General features: G+C 38.3%; 1 protein-coding gene across 2 annotated transcripts in view; it reads right to left on the reverse strand.

Moving 5' to 3' along the window:
- Positions 1 to 908: 908 nt before the first annotated feature.
- cpxm2 (carboxypeptidase X (M14 family), member 2) overlaps positions 909 to 20,299 on the reverse strand; it is a 33,178-nt gene continuing 13,787 nt past the window's right edge. For both annotated transcript variants that reach the window (XM_014994794.2, XM_088016437.1), the window contains 11 exons: positions 17,937 to 18,076; positions 12,743 to 12,827; positions 11,768 to 11,918; positions 10,711 to 10,799; positions 7,996 to 8,119; positions 7,616 to 7,812; positions 6,490 to 6,669; positions 4,757 to 5,054; positions 4,321 to 4,460; positions 2,956 to 3,055; positions 909 to 2,098 (listed from right to left, as the gene is read on the reverse strand). In XM_014994794.2, coding sequence (XP_014850280.2) covers positions 1,842 to 2,098; positions 2,956 to 3,055; positions 4,321 to 4,460; positions 4,757 to 5,054; positions 6,490 to 6,669; positions 7,616 to 7,812; positions 7,996 to 8,119; positions 10,711 to 10,799; positions 11,768 to 11,918; positions 12,743 to 12,827; positions 17,937 to 18,076 — 1,761 coding nt within the window. In that variant the 3' untranslated portion in view covers positions 909 to 1,841. The remainder of the gene's footprint in view (positions 2,099 to 2,955; positions 3,056 to 4,320; positions 4,461 to 4,756; positions 5,055 to 6,489; positions 6,670 to 7,615; positions 7,813 to 7,995; positions 8,120 to 10,710; positions 10,800 to 11,767; positions 11,919 to 12,742; positions 12,828 to 17,936; positions 18,077 to 20,299) is intronic.

A 20,299-nucleotide genomic window follows, 5' to 3' on the forward strand; every position in this document is an offset into this window, starting at 1 on the left:
CAAGGAACTTAATGTTTTCATACATAATCTACCAATCTTAGTTTCTTTCTCATTCAATAGGTGTCTAAAAAAAAAAATTATTCTAAAAATTACATTTTTATATCTTACACTTAAGTGGACAAAAACTTTAGGTATTTTGAAACAAACAATAGAATATTGACATATTCAATAAGTTAGACTTTGTGTTTTGACGAGGCTCAGTAGTCAAACTAAAATACATTTAGAAAGCAACTTACTGATAAGTCCAGAGTGTTTCACCATTTAACAACATGTTGAGTCAGAACAACATTTTAAGTGTATCACATAGTTCTTTTTCTCCTCTTTCTTGGGGGTTGTCAACATGGATGAAGATGTCTGCCACAATGATTATTTGCAAATATGTTCTATTTTTTTAATTAAAGCTCCCTTGAGCTGGATATTTTAACAGAAAATGCAGAAAATTCATTGTCCCAATTCTTCTTCAGTACAACTATTAGATACATTTTTAAGAAATGCATTTTGGAAAAAAAAAAATAAAAAAAGCTGTAATGAGAATACCAACACCTCTTTACGTACAAATGAAGAAATGTACAAGGCATAAAGAACGATGAGTCATTAACTAGAGCTTCTTGTATTATCACTCTTTTTGTGTGATTTTAACGCAATTAAAAAAAACTGAAAATTAGTCACGTATTAAAGGATCCAAGGCTTTGGAATATGTATGCATTGAATATCTTAACATTGTCACTTGGCAAGCTATATTAGGGATCAAAATATTTTCTTTATTTATTTTTATTTCCATTTCATTTAATAAATTGCAAGTCTACCAAAAAACATGGACCTAAAAATAAAATGTGATACAATTATGCATAAAATAAATGGTTTCTAGAGTAATTTTTACTACTAAAATCCACACAAAAGACCAGCTATTTTCAGTTGAGCAAAGGTTTATTAAAAAACAAACAAAAAAAACAACTAAAAAGCAAAAAGTATTTTAGAAAAATACCAAAGTGCAGTTGATAAAGCTTTTATGATGACTTACTACGGTGTCACATAAGTAGTAGTGCATCACAATAAATTAGAATTTTACCGATATGAACAAAAAGTTTAAGTAATTTAATTAAAAATATTTCGCTCATATTAAACTCACACAAATCGGTATATTCTAAATGTTTATTTTTGTTATTGTTGACTGTTGTGGCGTACAGCCAACAATACTTTCACATTACACAAAAATATAATTTTTTGTATTATAGAAGGAAAAGATGTGGTAAAGAAGACATGCACAAGCAGCTGGCATAACTGTTTTTGTAGTTAGCGGCAGGCAATAATTATCAAAATCATTATCAAAAGCTGGAAATATAGCTGCGTGTATTGGATCTATACAATCCAGGTTTCAATTTGAAACTGAATTACTAGAACAAACTTTCTGATGATATTCTAATTTATTACACAGCACCTGCATGTACACAATGGCAATTTCAAACAGGCTTTGCATTGATCATTCATATTTCACTTTCGCTTAAAAAAATAAGATCTGACGCGACTTTAGCTTAACTTTTTAGTGCTTGTCGTAATAAAGAGAATAACATTTTTTATACTGCTTCGAAACACAAAAAAACATGACAGTACAGTGTGGATGTTAACCTTAACTATTAAAAATGATTTGTCTATTAAGAACACACGGATCAAATTCTGCACACAATTAGATTCATTCATAATCTGAGCGACCAAATACAAATTATTCTGACAACACTCTGAAGGAACCTATCAAATGTCCAAAATTGGGGCCTGGACTCCAATCCGATCTCATTGGAGCAGATGTTTTCTTTAAATCCCCCCCAGGCTTCCTCATGTTGTCATTATGTTCCCACGCGTCTCTCTCTGGGTCTTTGGGCCTGAAGCTGCCTGGCGGGCAACTTGATTGGCTGCTTGTTGTATTTTTCCATTATTTCTCTGATTCGGAACAAGTTACTCCGGCCAATGGTGAAGTCGCACCTGGTGGCCCCTATCGCGTAGCCAACCTCACACTTTTTAGTGGTGAGGCTGTAGCCCTCAGCTCTGGCTGTTACTCTGTACTCTCCAGGGTTCAATAGGCGCCAGTAATCACCATCAGCAGCTGTGAAGAAACCCAAACAAAAAAGTAGATTCAACTTTTGTACTTTTGCATTTTAGGTTTAAGAAGTCGGTTTGCAGATTTAAATTTACATCCTTCTTGAGTTTAAAGCCTTCTCAGAGAGAGAAGGCTATATATGACCATAGAATAATATGATGCTACCCGTCCTTACATACTACTGTAAACAGCTGGTGTTACACTTGAATAAACATTCAACATTGAATATACAGGCACTAAACAGTTTCATAAATTAAATGTGGAATTTGTAAAAATGATTGATTATGATTTAATGAAGAAAAAAAGTCGACAGGAAAGATTCCCCCCGTTACAAAAATGGATTTTAATCTGATTGTTAAAAAAAAACAAAAAAAAACAATGCAGATGAAAAAAGCAGAGGCTTCACAATATAAACTCTTAAAATCCTTGTGCATTTTGTTAGAGGACAGTAAAGTTTTCCTACAGGAAGCTGTGACCTGCTCTGATTTGCTGGAATAATGATGCTTAATGTCCTTTTGAAAATTTGATTTCACGCTCGAAGTACGAAACCACTTTAGCTTTAAAGGGGGGAATTTTTCCAGGCATCAGAAGAAATCACTATGAGGACGCCTAATCAATAGTTAAACTGAGAGTTGGAGGCCTTCACAGCCTTGGCTAAGACCAGAAGTTGAGTCAGACTCCAACCCACAGTTTTGATTAAGAACATCATCTTCTTTCATTTATGGTATTTTATTCCTCTGCACAATAAAATATCATCAAGCAGGAGTAACCCCTTTCTGAGGATTTTTTCTTATGTTGATGTCAAGCAACAGAGAACATAGTTTTCTTTTTTGTTTTTTCAAAAACATCCCAAAAGAACAAACCTGTGCGAACATCGTGACCAATGCCTTCTACAGAGATGGTGGCATTGGCTATTCCTCGTCCTTGTAGGTCCCTGACTACACCTTTGATCCCACGATGCACCTGTGTATGGAAGGCATCCTTATTATATTCTTTATATTTTATGATTCTGTGATCTTTAGCAAAGGAAGAACACAGCCCTGTGCAGGGCTCAAAATGCACTTCCTCTGCTCGCAGCATCAATATTTAAATACAAACTGTGTCATGGCAGGATTGCAGATCCTCTGAAGATTGTGTTTCCAGAGAGAATAAGACATAATGAGTAAGTTTCTTTGCAAAGTTCCTTTGGGGGTTTCTTTGGCTTCTAATGGAAATGCAATCCCTTTATGCCTAACTCACATCTTTAAAACTTCTATTTGATATATAGAAATCCTTGAAAGAGAAACAACCTCATGCGTCTATGCTTTTTGGAGAGTAAGGAACTTTCAAGGCACAGTAAGTAAGTTTAGTAAAAATTTCAGAAGGCAATAGGTTAAGGATTCAAGTGTTTGACAACAAGAACTTTTAGAGCTCCTTTACAAAAGTACTTTTCCACTTAAACCTTTATTTGATTTTGTGCATTTTTCTTGTTGTCGTTAAAAGGAAATCTCAAGCTTTTAAAATCCAACAAAGCACTGTTCAGTTCATCATCTGAAAAGAGTAAGAAGAGTGTGGCGTCACTGTGAGGAGAAGTGAATGTGGCTGTCCACATTAACTGACAGTATGGCCAATGAGCCCTTCATTGAGAAGTAGCCAAAAGTCCCATGGTATCTCTGGAAGTGCTGCAATCTGTCAACAAGACGAGCATTAGTTGTGAGGATGGTGGTGGCAGCATCATGCTGTAGGGATGCTTTTCTTTAGCAGAGCTGATAGGAGAATGAATACATCTTTATGTAGGACAATACTGGAAGAGTATAGGCTGTTATAGGCTGCAAAGACTGGGGCAGTTATTCAACTTCCAGCTGGAAAATTATCCTAAACCACTGAATGGAATGGTTTACCATCACAGCAAGTCATGCTTTTGAATGGCCCAGTCAAAGTCCAAACCTAAATCTAATTGAGAAACGTGGCAAGACTTAACAAAGCTGTTGACAGATGCTCTCCAACCAATTTGTCTGAGCCTGAGATATTTTACAAAGAGGAAGAAGCAAGCTTTTCAGTTTTGTGCAGTGAAGAAAGGAGGTGCAGTGAACACAAATGACAAAGTATTGCCACGGAAGGCTGAATAAAAGAATAAAATCTTTTTTCAAATTGCATGAACACATTAGCAAGGCACTGTAATTAAGTGGTTCAATAAGAGGAATGGGAGGAGTAAACTGAACGTCAGAGAGTCTGAACTGACTCTGTACCTGCTCCATGAACACAAGAAGAGATTCCCGATTGTTCTCCCACTCTTCAGGCAGCTCGCTTTCATGGGGGAATTTGTCACAACCCACATACATCGACAGCTCAAAGCAGTTGGTGTGCAGGTAGCTGAAATCATCCATACCTGCCAGCAAAGACAAACACATATCCGAATGCTCACATACAGGGCGAAACTGTGAGGATAATTAAGCAAGAAAAAAATAATTTGAGATGCTTTTCTGAGCTGCTCGATGACACTTGAGGCTAAAATCTAAAAATAGGGTTACAGTACTGCAGATGCTCTCATGTGTGCTCCACAAGAAACGGCTCAGAGGCTGCACGTGGAGCTGGAGCAAAAAAAAAAAAAAAAAAAAAAAAAAAAACCCTTCACAGCACTGTTAGGATTAGTGACAAAACCCGCCGCCGGATATGGACACTAACTGCCGGCCGCAGTGTGCCAGGATGCCCCGTTGATGGTTCCATCCTCCTTGGCGAAGTCTTCTGTGTGACAGACCCGTCGGCTGGCATCAGTCATAAGGCGGTGGGTGGAGGCGTAAGAGAAGGCCAACCAGCGGAAAACGTGGTCATCGGGGGTGGGGGTCTGCTCCCTCGTCACCCCCTGGGAGCGAGTTCTGTCATATGGGAAGGTCACCACCAGCTCGCCTCCCTGGAGATTCCCACCCAGCACAAAGGGCATTTTCTCCATCCACGCTATCAGCGCTCGTGTCTCCAAGGCAACCTACAACGGGGGCACACAAGAGGCATGGATAACGTAATTAGCACAATCATCGAAGCAGTGTGAGTGCTAATTTAACTCCCTCATGCTAAAATAATCTGTGCTCTCAATGGGGAGTGATAAAGCCATCAGAAAGGCTGTTTACACAATTCGCGCTGCATAAGCATGTCAAGAGTAATCATTCTAATAGGTAAATGTTTACACCGAACAAGCGTTTGCATTCAACTGGGAGGAATTTCCCCATGTTGTTGGGGCTCAAGTAATGAAACCGGCATTCCTATCTGCGAGTGCTGCCAGTCAGCGGGGCAAACAAGGATAGGATTCACAGCTCTGTGTGCACAGATGGGAATCCCAGCTCTGCAGCTGCAGCAGCTATTCTGGAGGCTCAGTGTGACTCATCCATGGCTCCCGCTAACGTCAAAACACTCGTGAGGCTGAGCTTTTAATAGCCCGCTCGGTGTATTTCAGCTCACGGCCTCTTCGTCATACGGAGCAAACTCATCATCCGCTTCTCCCGAAATAGACAAGTGCTGATGGGCCCTCGTGACTGCTTTACCCTTTTCAAACGGCTGATGATCTCCACTGTGAGATGTGTTTGTTTTTCTGGAGGAAAAAAAAGAAGCAGGAAAAGAACACGACAGCACCCTAGGGTGAGCCCACCCTTTTGCCACCCATATATATACGTATGTGTGTTACATACATGTATAGTTTGAGATTATGTGGGTTGGAGAGCAGGTTCCTATGGCTAAATTGCTAGTCGTAAGAATGGCAGAGGAAGTACCAGAGTGAATTGCTCATCCCCCACCTGTTGCTGTGCCACTCAACACCAAACATTCATTCATTCTTTGTCCTTGCATACTTGTCTATGCAGGGGGGCATTGTGTTGCCTAGCTCCAGGGGTCACTGGCCGAGAAGCAGGGTAGATACAGAGAGGTCATCAGTGCAACACAGAGATACACCTGATGACCGTGCACACACTCACACTTATGCCTGGGAGCAGTTCAGAGGGACCAGTTAGCCTCTCTGGACAGTTGGAGGAAGCTGAAGTAACCGGAGAGAACCCACGCATGCCCAGGGAGGAGATGCAAACTCCAGAGACCATGCAAGGATTCAAACTCGGGACATTCTTGCTGTATGGCAACTAACTTCACCACCGTACATCTCCTGAACACCAAATTATTAAATAAAACTCTTACCCCTTCTCCTCTTGTACTGAAAGACGAATTTGACTGTTTGGAAATATGTCTTGTTTCAAAAATCACGTGGAAACCAAAGAAACATCACTTGTTACTCTTATTAAGGTAATTTTAAACAAGCCGTTGATAAGCTACAAGTTGTATGCCAAGTACGTTTAGATGAAAGCAATTGGATCATTAGGTTTGCTTAAATTTTTAACTGAATATACAATGCAGCACAACGGATGATCAGTACGACTTACCGAGGCATTGTTAGACAAGTACCACTCTGGTGTGGGGATGTGGTGGTTGAACATTTTGCGAGGAATCCACTTCTTTGCCTCAGCCTCCCAGAGAATTGAGTTGAGATCAGGAAAATTGTGGTGGATATCTATGCCATCATTGGTCCATCGACCAAGAGACCAGCCACTGAGCTCTGAACCCTGAGTCAAAGAGTAAACATGAAGAAGATGGTGACTGAAATGTGCGGCATAAGGGTCATGCAAAACAGGTGAAGCAGGAGTATTAGCGAAAAATACAAGAACTGTACAGATCACAGTGGGGAAGGGTACATTTTAGCTCTGCAGGGGGTGCTGTGATTATCTCAATAGGTTTTTACATAAAAAGGTGTTGTCAGGGCCACATCCCCTGTTTTGGCAATGAAACAATGAAAAGTCACAACCAGTTTCACAGCTTTTTTCCCCACATAGAGCAACAGAACAGCATCTTTAACAATTTTTTTTAAAGTGCATTGAACTGGAAAACATTTTTAAAAAAAAAGTCACACTTCCTAATTTAAAACAGCATTAAATTCCTTTGACGAGAAACGCTAAGAAGTGACAAGCATCTAAAATAATATGCTTCGTTCTTTGCAAGGTACTGTTTTATGCTTTAAATAAATACATTACAATCTGACCAGAAAATTGTACTATGTGATTTCCAAATATACTATTATGTGCTATATAGAAACTGCTCCGGATGAAACTGACATACACAAGAGAAAGCACCAAAGACACAAAATAAACTTGAGTTCAAATTGGTTTAGTACATGCTGCTAGCGTACTCGTTTTTAAGATGCATCTGTTTCCTCTCATACTTCACTGAATGAAATCCACATGACCAAATCAACAAAAAACAATCTCTCTGCAGCTTTGACTTGTCCTAATTTGTTGTTATGGTCTTTAACCTTGCCCTTTCACTAATATTACTAAAACATGTTTCAGTTTTAAATTAAAGCAAAAAAAAAAACAAAACACAGGGCCTGATGTAGTTCTGGTTCACTTCACATATTCCATTGCATCATTTAAACTTGTTCTCATGTACCAAACATGTTCTCACTACAGACCATTTAACGAAATGAGGTCACTAATTTGTGTTTTGCAGACGTACCGCTTCAAAGGCTTTCTCGTACCCATCAGGGTTGACGGATGGCAGTAGGTGGATTCTGGTCTCCTCCACCAGGTGACGTATCCGCTGGTTGCCTGATAGATACTCCAGACACATGAACTGCATGAGCAGGAGGAGGAGCTCTCGTCCAAGCACCTCATTTCCGTGTGCACCTGCTGTGTAGCGAAACTCCGGTTCACCTGTTCATCAGGTGGAAAGGAGAGAAAAAAAAAGAAAAAGAGAGAGAAAAAAGTAGTTGGACGTTGCCCACGACGCATAACAAGCATACGCAAAATGATTTGTGATGGCTATCATCTTTTTCTAGTTTTCTCTAACAAACACATTATTCAGTTCAATCATGTTTTAGCATTAAAAGCACTCACCAACTTCATGTTCACCAGGGTTGTCGGAGATCTCTATGGCATACAGTTTGAGGCCGTTTTGAGACTTTCCTATGTTATAGATCCGTGTGATGTTGGGGCACATTTCATTAACCACCTTCATTAGCTGTGGAGGGTAAATCATAAAGCATTAGACCCTGACAAAATATTAAATAAATCTATCCAAGTAACTGACACTAATGAGAAAAACCATCCTGCTTGAACTTAGACAGTGCACTGGCAAATAACAGTTAATAAATCCAAGTTATTTATTTATTTTTATTGGAAATTACAAAAAAAACATAACGTAATAACAGTGCTTTACAAAGACTAAAAATAGAACATTAATGTCAAGGTAATAAAAATACAATACGTTATTACAGAAATGACTAAATAAATTGAATAAAAGTCCCAATGTCCTGCAGAAATTTTAAAAAAAAGTATAAGAAAAAAAGCAGATGTGTTGGGTTAGCATCGCTTGCCAGCAACTGATGGGATCATCCAAGATATTTTGCTGTGGAATATCATTACTGTGGTCTGGATATTGAGCAGTTGTCGTTTTATGACAGTCACAAGACTGTCCTACAGTCTGAGGCCTCTTCTGATTTGTTGCAACACTGACTGCTACTGCCCACAGCATCAGCATTCACAAGAACTTTATAAAAAATACTTGTATGAAAAACATTTCATTTCACCTTGGGATAAAGTATTTTTGAAATGAATTTGAAAATAAATCGATCCTGAGCAACTCGAACTGACAAAGGTAGACTCTGACACACATCGGAGACCACCACCTCCATCAAAAAGACTTTTTCCAACTCTAAGATTTTGCATGGGAATAGTGTAGAAATAGGGTGCAACAGTAACAACCTGGCAGGAATCAGACATACACCTATTTTTGTTTAAATACAAGCTAGAGTTAGCAGTGCAGCTCAGCCACCTGCTGCAGGAAGTTGGAAAAGTATCAGTTTATAACTACTATTATCCAAAAAACCTATTGTGATGTTTGAAGGCATATCATTTATACAGAGACTGCCTTTAGTTTTCAGAAAAGTAGTTCCTCTAAACCTATAATTTTTGAGTCTGTAAGGAAATTCCATCATAACAAATACAATGTTCACTGTGCTGTGGATGGTAAAATTATAGAAAAAAACACTGTTAAATCTTATCTAATGCTTTAAAAATGCTTATGCGTTTTGGTCTTTCCATTTTTATTTTTTTTTTTACTACTGGCTTAAATAGTTGTACTTAAGCAAGACAAGCACCCCATTATTGAAATCTTCAAAGACAATATTGCCAAAGCTGTGTCACAGAGCTTATTTGGTTTCCTTGCAGCCAGCTCTGAAGAGGCAGCCAAAGCAATTATAAAGACAGGCTCATACAGGAACAGATTAAAATAGCAACAATTATCATTTACCCACATGGATGTCAGTGGTCACAAAGTACCGCTGCAGTAAAAAAGACCAACCAGTTGTTAGATGGAGCTGCTGCATCCGTGGGCTCAGCTGCTGCTGAAGTGGTTAGCCAGTCAGGTGTGACTGGGTTTTAATTAAGTGCAGGTTAAATCTCGACTTCACCGAGCAAGTAAATCGCTAAACAAATGTCAGGTTTTTCAGTGGGATGAACGATTACAAGACGAGGGTGAAAGTCCTGCCCTCATTCTAATAAAGCAGAGAATTCCCTGGATAAATAAAACTGGACAGTATTATTTACCAGAATCAATACAAAGGATTCTTGCTTTATTAAACAGGAATGTTTGTGTTTCCTCCCCCCCCCCACCTCATACAGACGTATAAAAACTGAGCGTAAGAATTTTTTAATTTTTTATTTTTTTTAACTCTGCTTGTAGATGCCACGGATCCCAATAGAAAACCAAGCTTCTTTTTTGCACTGTGTGGATAATATGAATTGATACAATATCTTCCACTTTGAAGAATATTAAGGAATTTATTTTTCATCCCACTGTTACTGTGGTTGTGGTTTAAGAAAAAGGACAACCATTAAGCAGTATAAGAAATAGATTTTAGACTCTGCTACTCTCATGGGGTTTGTACATTACGTGAGACTTCTACATTTCTGTTACAAAACTATTAAGACTGCTGTGTACTATAGTGGGGAGAGTCATGCTACCTGGCTCCTGGGCAAAGAAAGAAAATGTCAAGGGTAAAAATGCTTATGAAAAGGACTTTCAAAAATAGTCCTTTCTTTTCTTTTTAAAGCCCAGCTTAGCCTGGACACAGAGTGGAACACATTAGCCGTAAAGGATAAAAACCAACAAAGCATAGAAGGACACCTAATATCTAACAAATATTTCCTATTAGAAAGAAAAACAGCAGCCCAGGATGTTTCTTCTCTCAACTGCATTACAGGAGATTATCATTCACAGTGTTTGTACCATCACAGCCACTCAGGCGCACCGTGCACACTGACAAATACAGCTGTCCTCCTTCTTGGTACAAACAGGCGTCTGCTTGTGACAACTATATGAATAAGTAATGATACAACCCTGAAGATGCTTTATGCATTTTTATGCAGCTCCAAGCGCTTAGTTCATTTGTTCTGCTGCATTCTTTGCTCTTGTGAAGGACACAGCTTGGGCTCGCTGCGACTCACAGTTTCCATGCGGTGTTTTATTGCTCCGTGCTCTTGATCTCTGTTCTGAATTTGAAATAAGGTCTTGGTTCTTTTAACAAGGTAATGTCTGTTTACATGGCTTACCTGCCTCATCTCTTTGTAGCTGTGGTGCCTGAAGTCCAAATCGTCAGTCGTTATGACTTCGTTGCGTCTATGATAGTAATTGTTAGGATCTGGAACAAGATTAAAAAAGAAAAAAGTTAAAGGCATTCAGAGAAAGAAGTAGACTCATTCTTCTTATTAGGGAAGCTACATCAGCACAGGAGGTGGAGAAATGTTAGGCTGCAGTAAAAGATTTGTGCGTCGTTGCCGTTTTTTTTCTGACTGTTGGTATGACGGAGGCGGGTATGGATTAGATGAACTGAGGTCTGATCTCTCATGGTGGCTTTGCCCTAGTCGGCGTAAAAAGCCAAAACACAATTTATTTTGCCCCTCCAGTATGAGACCACAATAAGTACAAGATCCTATAAACAAATAATAATAAGTTCTTCCTTAGGAAGACTGGACTCAGACTTGGAAATAAGTTGAGGAATTTCATCATCTGGGGCCAGCTTGAAGCAGCTTCTTCCTCTGCAATGAAAGACGTCAGCTAGCATTTGATCAGGATACCTCTTGGATCTCTTTCTTTGTAGATTTCCTGGCCACTGGGAGGAGAACCCACTGTAGCCCCAGAGAATCATGGAGGAACTATATTTTTCTATGGATGGATCATTTGAGCAGCTGTTAATATCAGTTTAACTCACGCCACTCCCTCAATAATGTTAGGATTCAAGATAAATCTCCACCCAGCATCTAGTCATATACTCAGCAGAATTAACCTTTATAAAAGACAACGTGTCACCTCTGTGTTATTACTGGTGCCAGTAAAAAGACAGATACAGTCCATTTTGATTTTTCAAACTGAACGACCAACAAATTAAATAATTCTACATTTCCACAACAGTCCTGACTCTGAAAGGCCAAAATTAACCAGTAAAATTCTCTCCCGTCGTTCAAGAGTTATATATGAATAATTAATTACTTCAGCTTATAGACAGCACTGAACCTTCATCCGGGCCAAACCCTGAATAACAACACTTAATCATTCATTGATGGAGGCCGACTGTTTGATTTGTGCGTCTCCTTCATACAAACCCGTCACCTGGCAAAGGACAGCCAAGGATCTCCGCTCTCATACAGACGCTGCCACCGTAAAACCACGAGCGGGGGTTGACTCGAATGTACCGGGCGACCACAGGTAATGGAAAGATGTTCCGGACGGGGATTTCTTTTTCTCTGTTGGCGCTGAATATCTACTAAGGCAAACACAGGGTGAATAAACAGTCAAGCCGTGAAGGACACGGGATAATGCTCTTCGTTCAACAACTTTAAATGAGCAAACTTAGCTCAACATGGGTCAGGGCTATTTGTTTTCCTCAGAATCTTGTTAACCAATTACAACAGTTTTGGATAAAGAATGAAACTTACAAAAGATTCCCTCCCAAGTTTTGGGTTGAATTCTTGAGCACAAAATTATTGAGAACACCTACAGATGGAGCTTTTCTTGGTACCTATTTTGAAAGGCCAATATAGCAGACTGGCATTTGGCATAAAGGAAATGTGGATGGGCAATGCTTGTAGCAGAGAAGAAATCACTAACACTGATTAAATCACACACCACAGGAGTGCACAAAAAGAATCTAGCGACTAAGATCTCTGATTATATTCAAAAAGGCCTGATTTGGTTAATCAGCAACAGAACTGAAAGAAAAGGTCTAAGTGAATCTCTACAGGCAAGGTGACATTACAGTTCATTCAATTATATCAAGTCTCTCATTACAGAGTGAAAATAAAGAAGGATGAGTTCCCATCTGCTGGAGAAACATTACTATTTACTATCACCTCGCAGCTCATTAAGCTTGGAAATAAGCAGGCACTTACATCTTCCCCTGTAATTACTTCCCAGCAAGAATTCATTTTTCTATTTGGGTCCAATCACCCAGAGACATACAAGGCAAGACTCAATATTTAGCTGGTTAACAGGTGAAAACAACAGCATTAATGCAAAGGTTTGCAGTGTCCTTCAGTTTGTGGACATGCAGAGGAATCAATCTTTTATGCTTTTATTATTACTCACCAAGTCTGCTGAGTCGTTCTTAAGGGTTGTCCAGGTGTGACTGTCATTGCTAACCATGACCTTGTAGGAAGTCACCCAATCGCTTCTGTTAATATTGTAGGAAAATGAGAGGATTAGATTAAAAAAAAATGTTTCCAGGTTGAATTTAATGCATTCAGAAAGTGGAGATAACTGGAAAGATGTCACTCACAATGAAAGCTCACAATCATGCGTATGAATTATGCAGTGAAAATCAGTTTTCTTTTGAGATCTTAAAGAAAAAAAATATAAGCTGAACTCTCTTATCAAGTCTATAGTTTTGAATTCAACAGAAAATAAAGAATTGATCATTTTCCTTCTGATTCTAAGCACATGGTTTGGATATGGATGGATTGAAAACGACTAAAATATAATACTCAGAGCAAAGTCCTGCTCTTCAGTTGTGCAGATGTTTAATTCTGCAGTCTGATTTATTATGAAGACAATCCCACCTGCTGTTTTTAATTTTGAATTGATTAGTTTGACGTAAAGATTTCCCTGTTGGATTATCTCAAAATACAAAGCTTTATTACCTGTCCACATAGTTATCCCTGTTCTGTCTGCTGAGTTTCTTGGTCTTAATGATGCCATTTGCTCCTAATGTTATACGATAAGCCTCTGAGGCCTTTACAGGACAGTCGTGTTTATGCAGTGGTTAGACTACAATCAGGTGGATTCTCTTTACTCAGTGACTTCAATTCACTACAAATCTCTTATTAGTAAAAATAGACCATGGTATTGTAATTATTCTGGTCTGTGCTGAGATTTTTTACTTAATAAATGACAGAGGAGAAAATAGATAACTACTGTTAAGGAAAATAAACGAAAGCATAAATCAGACAAACACCATAAGTACGCCCATATGAATCATCTCATGCAAGACAGTGCTCTTTCCAGAGTGTACATTATGTAGGTTGACAGCTATTCCCATGCTTCTGGGTGAGCACATCCTCACCGAGCTCGTCCAGTAGGAATTCCCTTTTCTGTTAATTAAAGCGTTTGCACAGACAGAAAGCCCCTTAGCTGTCACCACAGACAGCTACATGCCCTACAGAGCTAATTGCAGAAAAATTCAGTCCAAGGCTTTGCTGTTTTGTGCACCTTAAGAAAACTCTTCCCCTTCAAGGGAAATCCCAAATATAGCTTATTAAACAATACTCCTTTCGTCTCAAACTTCGCCAGAGTTTCAGGCTCCCTCGCAATTACCGAGCTTGAAATCAGGGGTGTCCACAGTCAGTCCTCAAAATGCGGTATCCTGCATTTTTTAGTTCTCTCCTTGTGTCACCACGTCCAGATCAAATGATGGCTCGCGTGGAAAAAGTGTCTAAAAAGTGATACTTCCGATGATACAAGTAAAAAAATCTCTAATTCTACAAATGAGTTAAAAATCTATTAAACGTTTAATTAAATGTTGAATTGAATGAAAAAGCATCGTATTGATTTCAACAAATCAGAGGACTCTGATTTGTTGCTAAAACCAAAAGCAAAAACAATAATCAGGACATCTGTCACAACTGGAAAATTAAAACATTTGGTCAAAGAGACAGGGAGGAAAGAGACAGCATTGGCATCAGTAAACTGGATCTGGTCGCCCTGACAGAGCGACATTTTAAACAATATTATCGTTTATCGCAATCAATTTTGAGACAATAAATCGCGCAGCAAAATTTGTTATCGTGACAGGCCTAGATAATCAGTGATTTGTGAAGCAAAACCTAATAGTGTTACAAACATAGAAAGGATAGATTAATCAAATCTTGAAACTCATGAATCATTTAGTAAGTAATCCTACTTTAAAATTATATCCCAAAACCATTACTTTTTGTGAGAGACACTGCTAAGGCAACCAGGAGTTTTCCCAACCCTGTTTCTTTTAACAAGAAAGTCTTTCAGTCTGATCCAAGAACAGTCCATGTTGTTTATTACTGAAGTGAACAAATTACAGTATATTACTTTTCTGGTTTGGAGAGCTTTAAAGGTCATGTACAGGAGCACCTCAGTAAATCACTATATTCACAATTTTATTTTTATTTCATGAAGCTGAGACTTATATAAATTCATTACACAAAGTGATGTACCTCAAATATTTATTTGTGCTCATTGAGGATTATGACTCAAATTAGGATTTTACACAAAACTAATAAAACAAAACAAAACAAAAAAAAAAATACAGAAATGTTATATGGTGTCCGACACAATCATGATGTCCAGTAGACGGTGACTGACATCTTCCAGAAGGAGTGTATGCCACAAAAGGTCAGTGCTTGCTGTTCCCATGGTAAACCATAATAACTGAAACTTGAGTGGAAGAGAATAAAAGTATGGTGGGGTAAATTTGACCCTATAGAGATATCTTACCAGAGCTAAGGATAAAATTGTAAGTAATTTTCTTTAGCTCTAATACATGTTTTCAGATAAATGTAAATTATCCTTTTCATTAGGAAAGCAAGGAGTAATAGTCTGGAGGGGAAGGGAAGAGACACAGAAGACACACTGCATAAGGTCCAGTGTGAAGTTTCCAAAGTCAGTGTTGATTTGGGGTGCCATGCCGTCTGCTGGTGTTGGTCCACTGTGTTTTCTGAAGTCCACAGTCACAATAAAGTCATTTAACAAGGAATTCTCGAGATCTTAATGTGACCCTCTGTTTATAGCTTTTCTGAAAATGTTGATTTTACTGCAGAACTTGGTGAAGGCTGCCACTGCCTTCACCACTGCCTGCTTTAACCACAGTGGTTTTACGGAGCTTGATTGGCCAGTAAACTGGTCTGTGAGATTTCATGTCTGAAAAAAAACTGGTTTACTAAGTCATATATAAAATCTTAAAATATGTCCCGCTGCCTGTTATTGATAATTTATAACTTTTACGTAGATTGAGTGAAATCAATATTTACATATGATTAACTATTCTTTTTCATTGAGGACATCTGTATGTGTATGGATTGAGAGTTATTGAAATTCCACACTTTTCCAGACGGAAAAGGAGCCCTGCTATCTGTAAAAGCGTGTAATGCACAACATGCTGAGAGAAAAACAGCTTAAGTTCAAAGAAGAAAAAAGAAAAAAAAAACATCATAAAATCTGAAAGAAAAAAAAAACCTCATCTGGACTACTTTAGAAGTTTACAAGAATATCTGACTTTTAAAGCAAATTAAAAGTTATTATTAAGTATTTTTTTAATATTAAAGTTGCTGTGTGAAACTTTAAAAAACCAGCAGGTGTCACTCTAGAAGAGAGCCCTTCACAGTGTGTGTGATGTGCACCAGGTGCCGTCTCTGGCACCAGAAGGAAGTCTTGGACTGCAGCCTCAGTGACTTTAATGAATTTCCTGCAGTATTAGACAGCATTTAACACAGGCATTTTTATTAGTAAAAGATTTTTTATACGGATGTATTATTGTAAGAAGAGGAAGGGAAAACTGCCCGTATTTGGGTTTTTATAAATCAATAGGTTTATGATCTATAAACCTTCACAGTGCCTATAAAAATAATTCATCCTCTTGGATTTCTTTAGCCTTTTTACTGCCTTTGCAAGTCACGGTCAACAAAATTTGGCTTTTCAAACAAAAAATTACCGCAAAAAATGTTACTGTCAAGGTGCAAACTGACTCCCACAAAAATAATGACAATTGAATAAAACATTAAACATAAAATGAGTGCATCCTAGCGACCTGTCCACCAAATGAATGCAACAAAAGTAAGGAAATCCTGGAGAGCAATTTGCATCTGCAAGAGAATTACAGCTTCATTTCCAGCAAGACAAAAAAAAACAAAAAACACAAAGCATCCAGTTAAAACTACTCAGAAATAGTGTGAAGGCAACAAGGTGGATGTTTTGGAGTGAAGAGAGACTTTCACAGCCAATCCCCATGCAATCTGACAGAAATGAAAACAGTTTTGCGAGGAGGAATGGAGTAAAACTGCAGTGTCCAGATGTGTAAGTATGATTGAGGCCTGTCCACACAGACTCTGTGTTATGATTGCTGTCAAAGGTGCATCTACTAAATATTGATTTGAATGGGTTAAATATTTATTCAATCACCCATTGTATGTTAGATATTTTAATTTAATTATTATTGGTGGAAATCTGTTTTTCTTTTGGCAAGAAAGTTTTGCAAAAGCAATAAAAAAGGATATGACATCCAAATGGGAATACTTACAGGCACGGTACAAAGCAATACAGAAATAGTTAGCAACATATCCACAACTTGTAAATATAGCCAAAACATTTTTAAAATATTTACAGAACAAAAAAACTTCTATTGTCCCTCTATGCCCTCATGAAACTCCGAATGCTTCAGAACCGCTTTCTTCCAGCACTATTTTAATAATGTAATGACCTTTTGAGATTTATGAAAGAGCGAGTCTGCAGCCAAATCAATCAAATCCGTAACTCCTTAATCCTGCTTAGGGAAGATCTGAAGTGGCTTGTGAAAAGGGCAGACACACAAAGCGAAGGTTCCGCCCCATGTGGGCAGGATGGAAACCCTTTGCCTTATTTATTTGCGCTGTCAATTTTTCCACTAGGTTCAAAAGGAATCGCAGTCATGTAGAGTTCTGCAGCAATAATTGCCAATTGTCTCCACCACTGGTGTTCATGCCTCAGTCACTGGGAAATTATGCTATGCAATTAGATATTTGGCAGCTTACTGTGTTTGGGTTTGTGTTAGACTTGTTATTGGCAAGCAGTAATTGCGATGACAGTTGCTTGATTTGCCTTAGAGGGGTGAATAAACAAGTGAGTAATCACTTGATCTGTAATAATGTTGGAAACCACGTATTAGTTTACGTCTGCTTAACAAATATGTATCACGCTGTGGTGGCCTATCAGACACAATCAGAATCATACAATCGTTGAATTTAAGATTGTACGACGAAATGTGAAAATGTTAAAGGGGTTTGAACACTTTTGAAAGGCACTGTCTCTAATTTTGTGACAATAAGCATGAATCCTATTTATATTGCATTTTTCTAGCCTGTTTGCGTCTTACTGTTTTTCGTTGTGTATAAAAAAAACAGTCGTATTAAAATCCATTGCATTACATAGGCTGATTATTAAAATAAACCTAACATTGCTCATAATTAATAAGCTTCTATCATGAGCTAACCACTAACAGTGACAACAAAGTTCATATTCTGACTGTGCAACAATTTGCTAATCGTTTTGCATCCCTACTCACGACCAGAGGGAGCTCCTGCCCTGGGTGACAACCCCCGTGAACTTTGTCAGTCTCCTTGCATCCACTTCCAACCACTGAAGTGGGTCGTCTCTCCCTGCACACCAGGCCCCATCATACAGGTCATCTTCATAAAGGCCAGCCTGCAGATCATACAGTTCATACAAAAGCCATAAACAACCAACACGTCACTGTTAAATCAAATATACCATTTAGCTGTGGTGCAACCTGAAGTTACGATATGTACAAAACTCCAAGCCTCTCCAGCCCATGATTGTTTAATTTTATGTACATTCTCTTCCTTCACAGGAGCACAAATTTTGATTATGAATAATAATGAAAAAAATTGAGTGGCGCATAAAAAATATTCAGTCTTATCCAGTTTTCCACATTACATGTTGTCAAGAGCCATCGTCAAAATCCTCAATACACATCAAATATGTTGGTCAGGGTTCCATTTATTATGGCTCAAAAGCAAATATGTTGGTTTTTAGTATTGATATAAAGGAACTCAGTGTTCAGAGGCAGAACAGAATGTCTGCAACGTCTCTGGTTCCTACTTATTTCTAAGTGGATTCAACTTTTTCCTCACGTATCTGAAATCAATTCCAAATACTTGCAAAGCAAAACCAGGCTTTCTGAATGTAAAATCAAATCTCTTATTTCACGACAGTCAACGCTTTCATTTAGGACTAATGCTCATTTGGCAATGATAGCAGCCTTCAAAACAGTGGGTCATAGTTCCAAGTGACATGAAACTCTATACTTTGGAAGTTTTTCCCATTTTTCTGGATGAAAACTCTTCAACTCTAGTCAGTAGACAACCGTCTTCAGGACACAACAGAGACTATCTGGGTTCATGTTTAGAAACTACCAGGTGCTCCTTTTTACTTTCTAAAGCCATTTCTGTGTCATTCATTGTAAATTCCTGTTACTTTTGACTCTATCACCACTATTAATGCCCAAATTGATGGAAGTAACTGAGGGACTCTTTTTCTTTTGTGGTATCATGTAATAATTTTTCTGAGAAACTCAATTTTTCGTCATTACAATTACCAGAAATATTACACTATGTGCTATTATGTAACACATAAAGATCCATCTTTAGATGCGACGATAAAGAAATACAAAGCACAGATTAAACTTGGACGCAGCACTTGGCACGGTGGATGAAAGCCTGGGGTTTTTCTGGTTTTGTTTTCATTCTTATATTCTGGCCGTAGAGTCTGAATGCTGGGATTACCACAACATCAAGATGGATACATCCATTCTGTTGAGGCCTTTTAACAGTTTCCAGACTTTGTGTTTCTTAGTCATATCTTGATATGAAAATATTTACTACCGCCCTGTTGGTGTCTGGAATCCAAACAAACTGTTGTAGCTACATAAGTGAAAATAAACCAAACAGACTGGAAACTCGCCAAACCCAAACTAATCCTTTCAGCATCTGCTCAATATGTGTTTCTTCTGGCACAATCTCTGTCCTCCTTTGAACTGTTCACTTTAGCACACAAGTGTTCACATCCAACAGACAACAAGCCCATTGTTTTTCTGAATTAAGACCATGTGTTTGTGCATTTCATCACTTGTGGAGCTGGATTTGGAGCAGTTCAACTTGGGAACCAAGAAGACTCCATTTAAAGAGCATCTCCTTGGTAGGTCTTGGGAAATGATTTTAAGGGCAATAGTATAATTTATTGTTAGCTTTTATCGCAGGGCTTTATAAACTTCATGCTCAAAGATTCGCTCCCATAAAAAAACAAGATTTTTTTTATTTCAATAGATTCCTTCCCCCCGCCCCCAAGTCGTACTTTCCATTCAGACCACAAAATAGGCCACACATGCACCTTCATCAAGCAAATCTACATACAGACTAGAATCATCACAGAATCCTTTAAAATCTCTCTGCCACGTCCCAGTTTGACAGTATTTCTGCACGGACAACAGTTCTCCTGACTACACGTTACTGATTGGATAAACCCCTGATGAGTCTTTGTGAACTTTACTGTTCAGAGCTGGAATATGACCAATAACGAAAGACTTCATTTACTGAAGTCTGATTTTGACGTCTCAGATTTGAGGGTCGTAACTCAAGCAACATTTGACTGCCTTCTCCAATGCCTTGTGTTCACAAGTTGTTCCTGCAAGTTGTTTCTCAATTTTGGGCAGGTAACTTACTAAACCAAATGTGAGCTACAAGCCTTCACACAGTTCAACAGTTGCAATGTGATGATTTATCCCCTTTAAGAGTTTTTTTTTTTTTTTTTTAACTGAAATGAGATGGCATTTATGAGATATGTCTTTCCGGGATGATTAAACATGACGTTGCCTTTCCTCAGCCATGTTCACTGAAAGTTAAAAACATC

This window comes from Poecilia mexicana, unplaced genomic scaffold (genome assembly GCF_051168715.1).
Source record: "Poecilia mexicana isolate PSO_F unplaced genomic scaffold, ASM5116871v1 scaffold_19, whole genome shotgun sequence".
Lineage (NCBI taxonomy): Eukaryota > Metazoa > Chordata > Actinopteri > Cyprinodontiformes > Poeciliidae > Poecilia > Poecilia mexicana.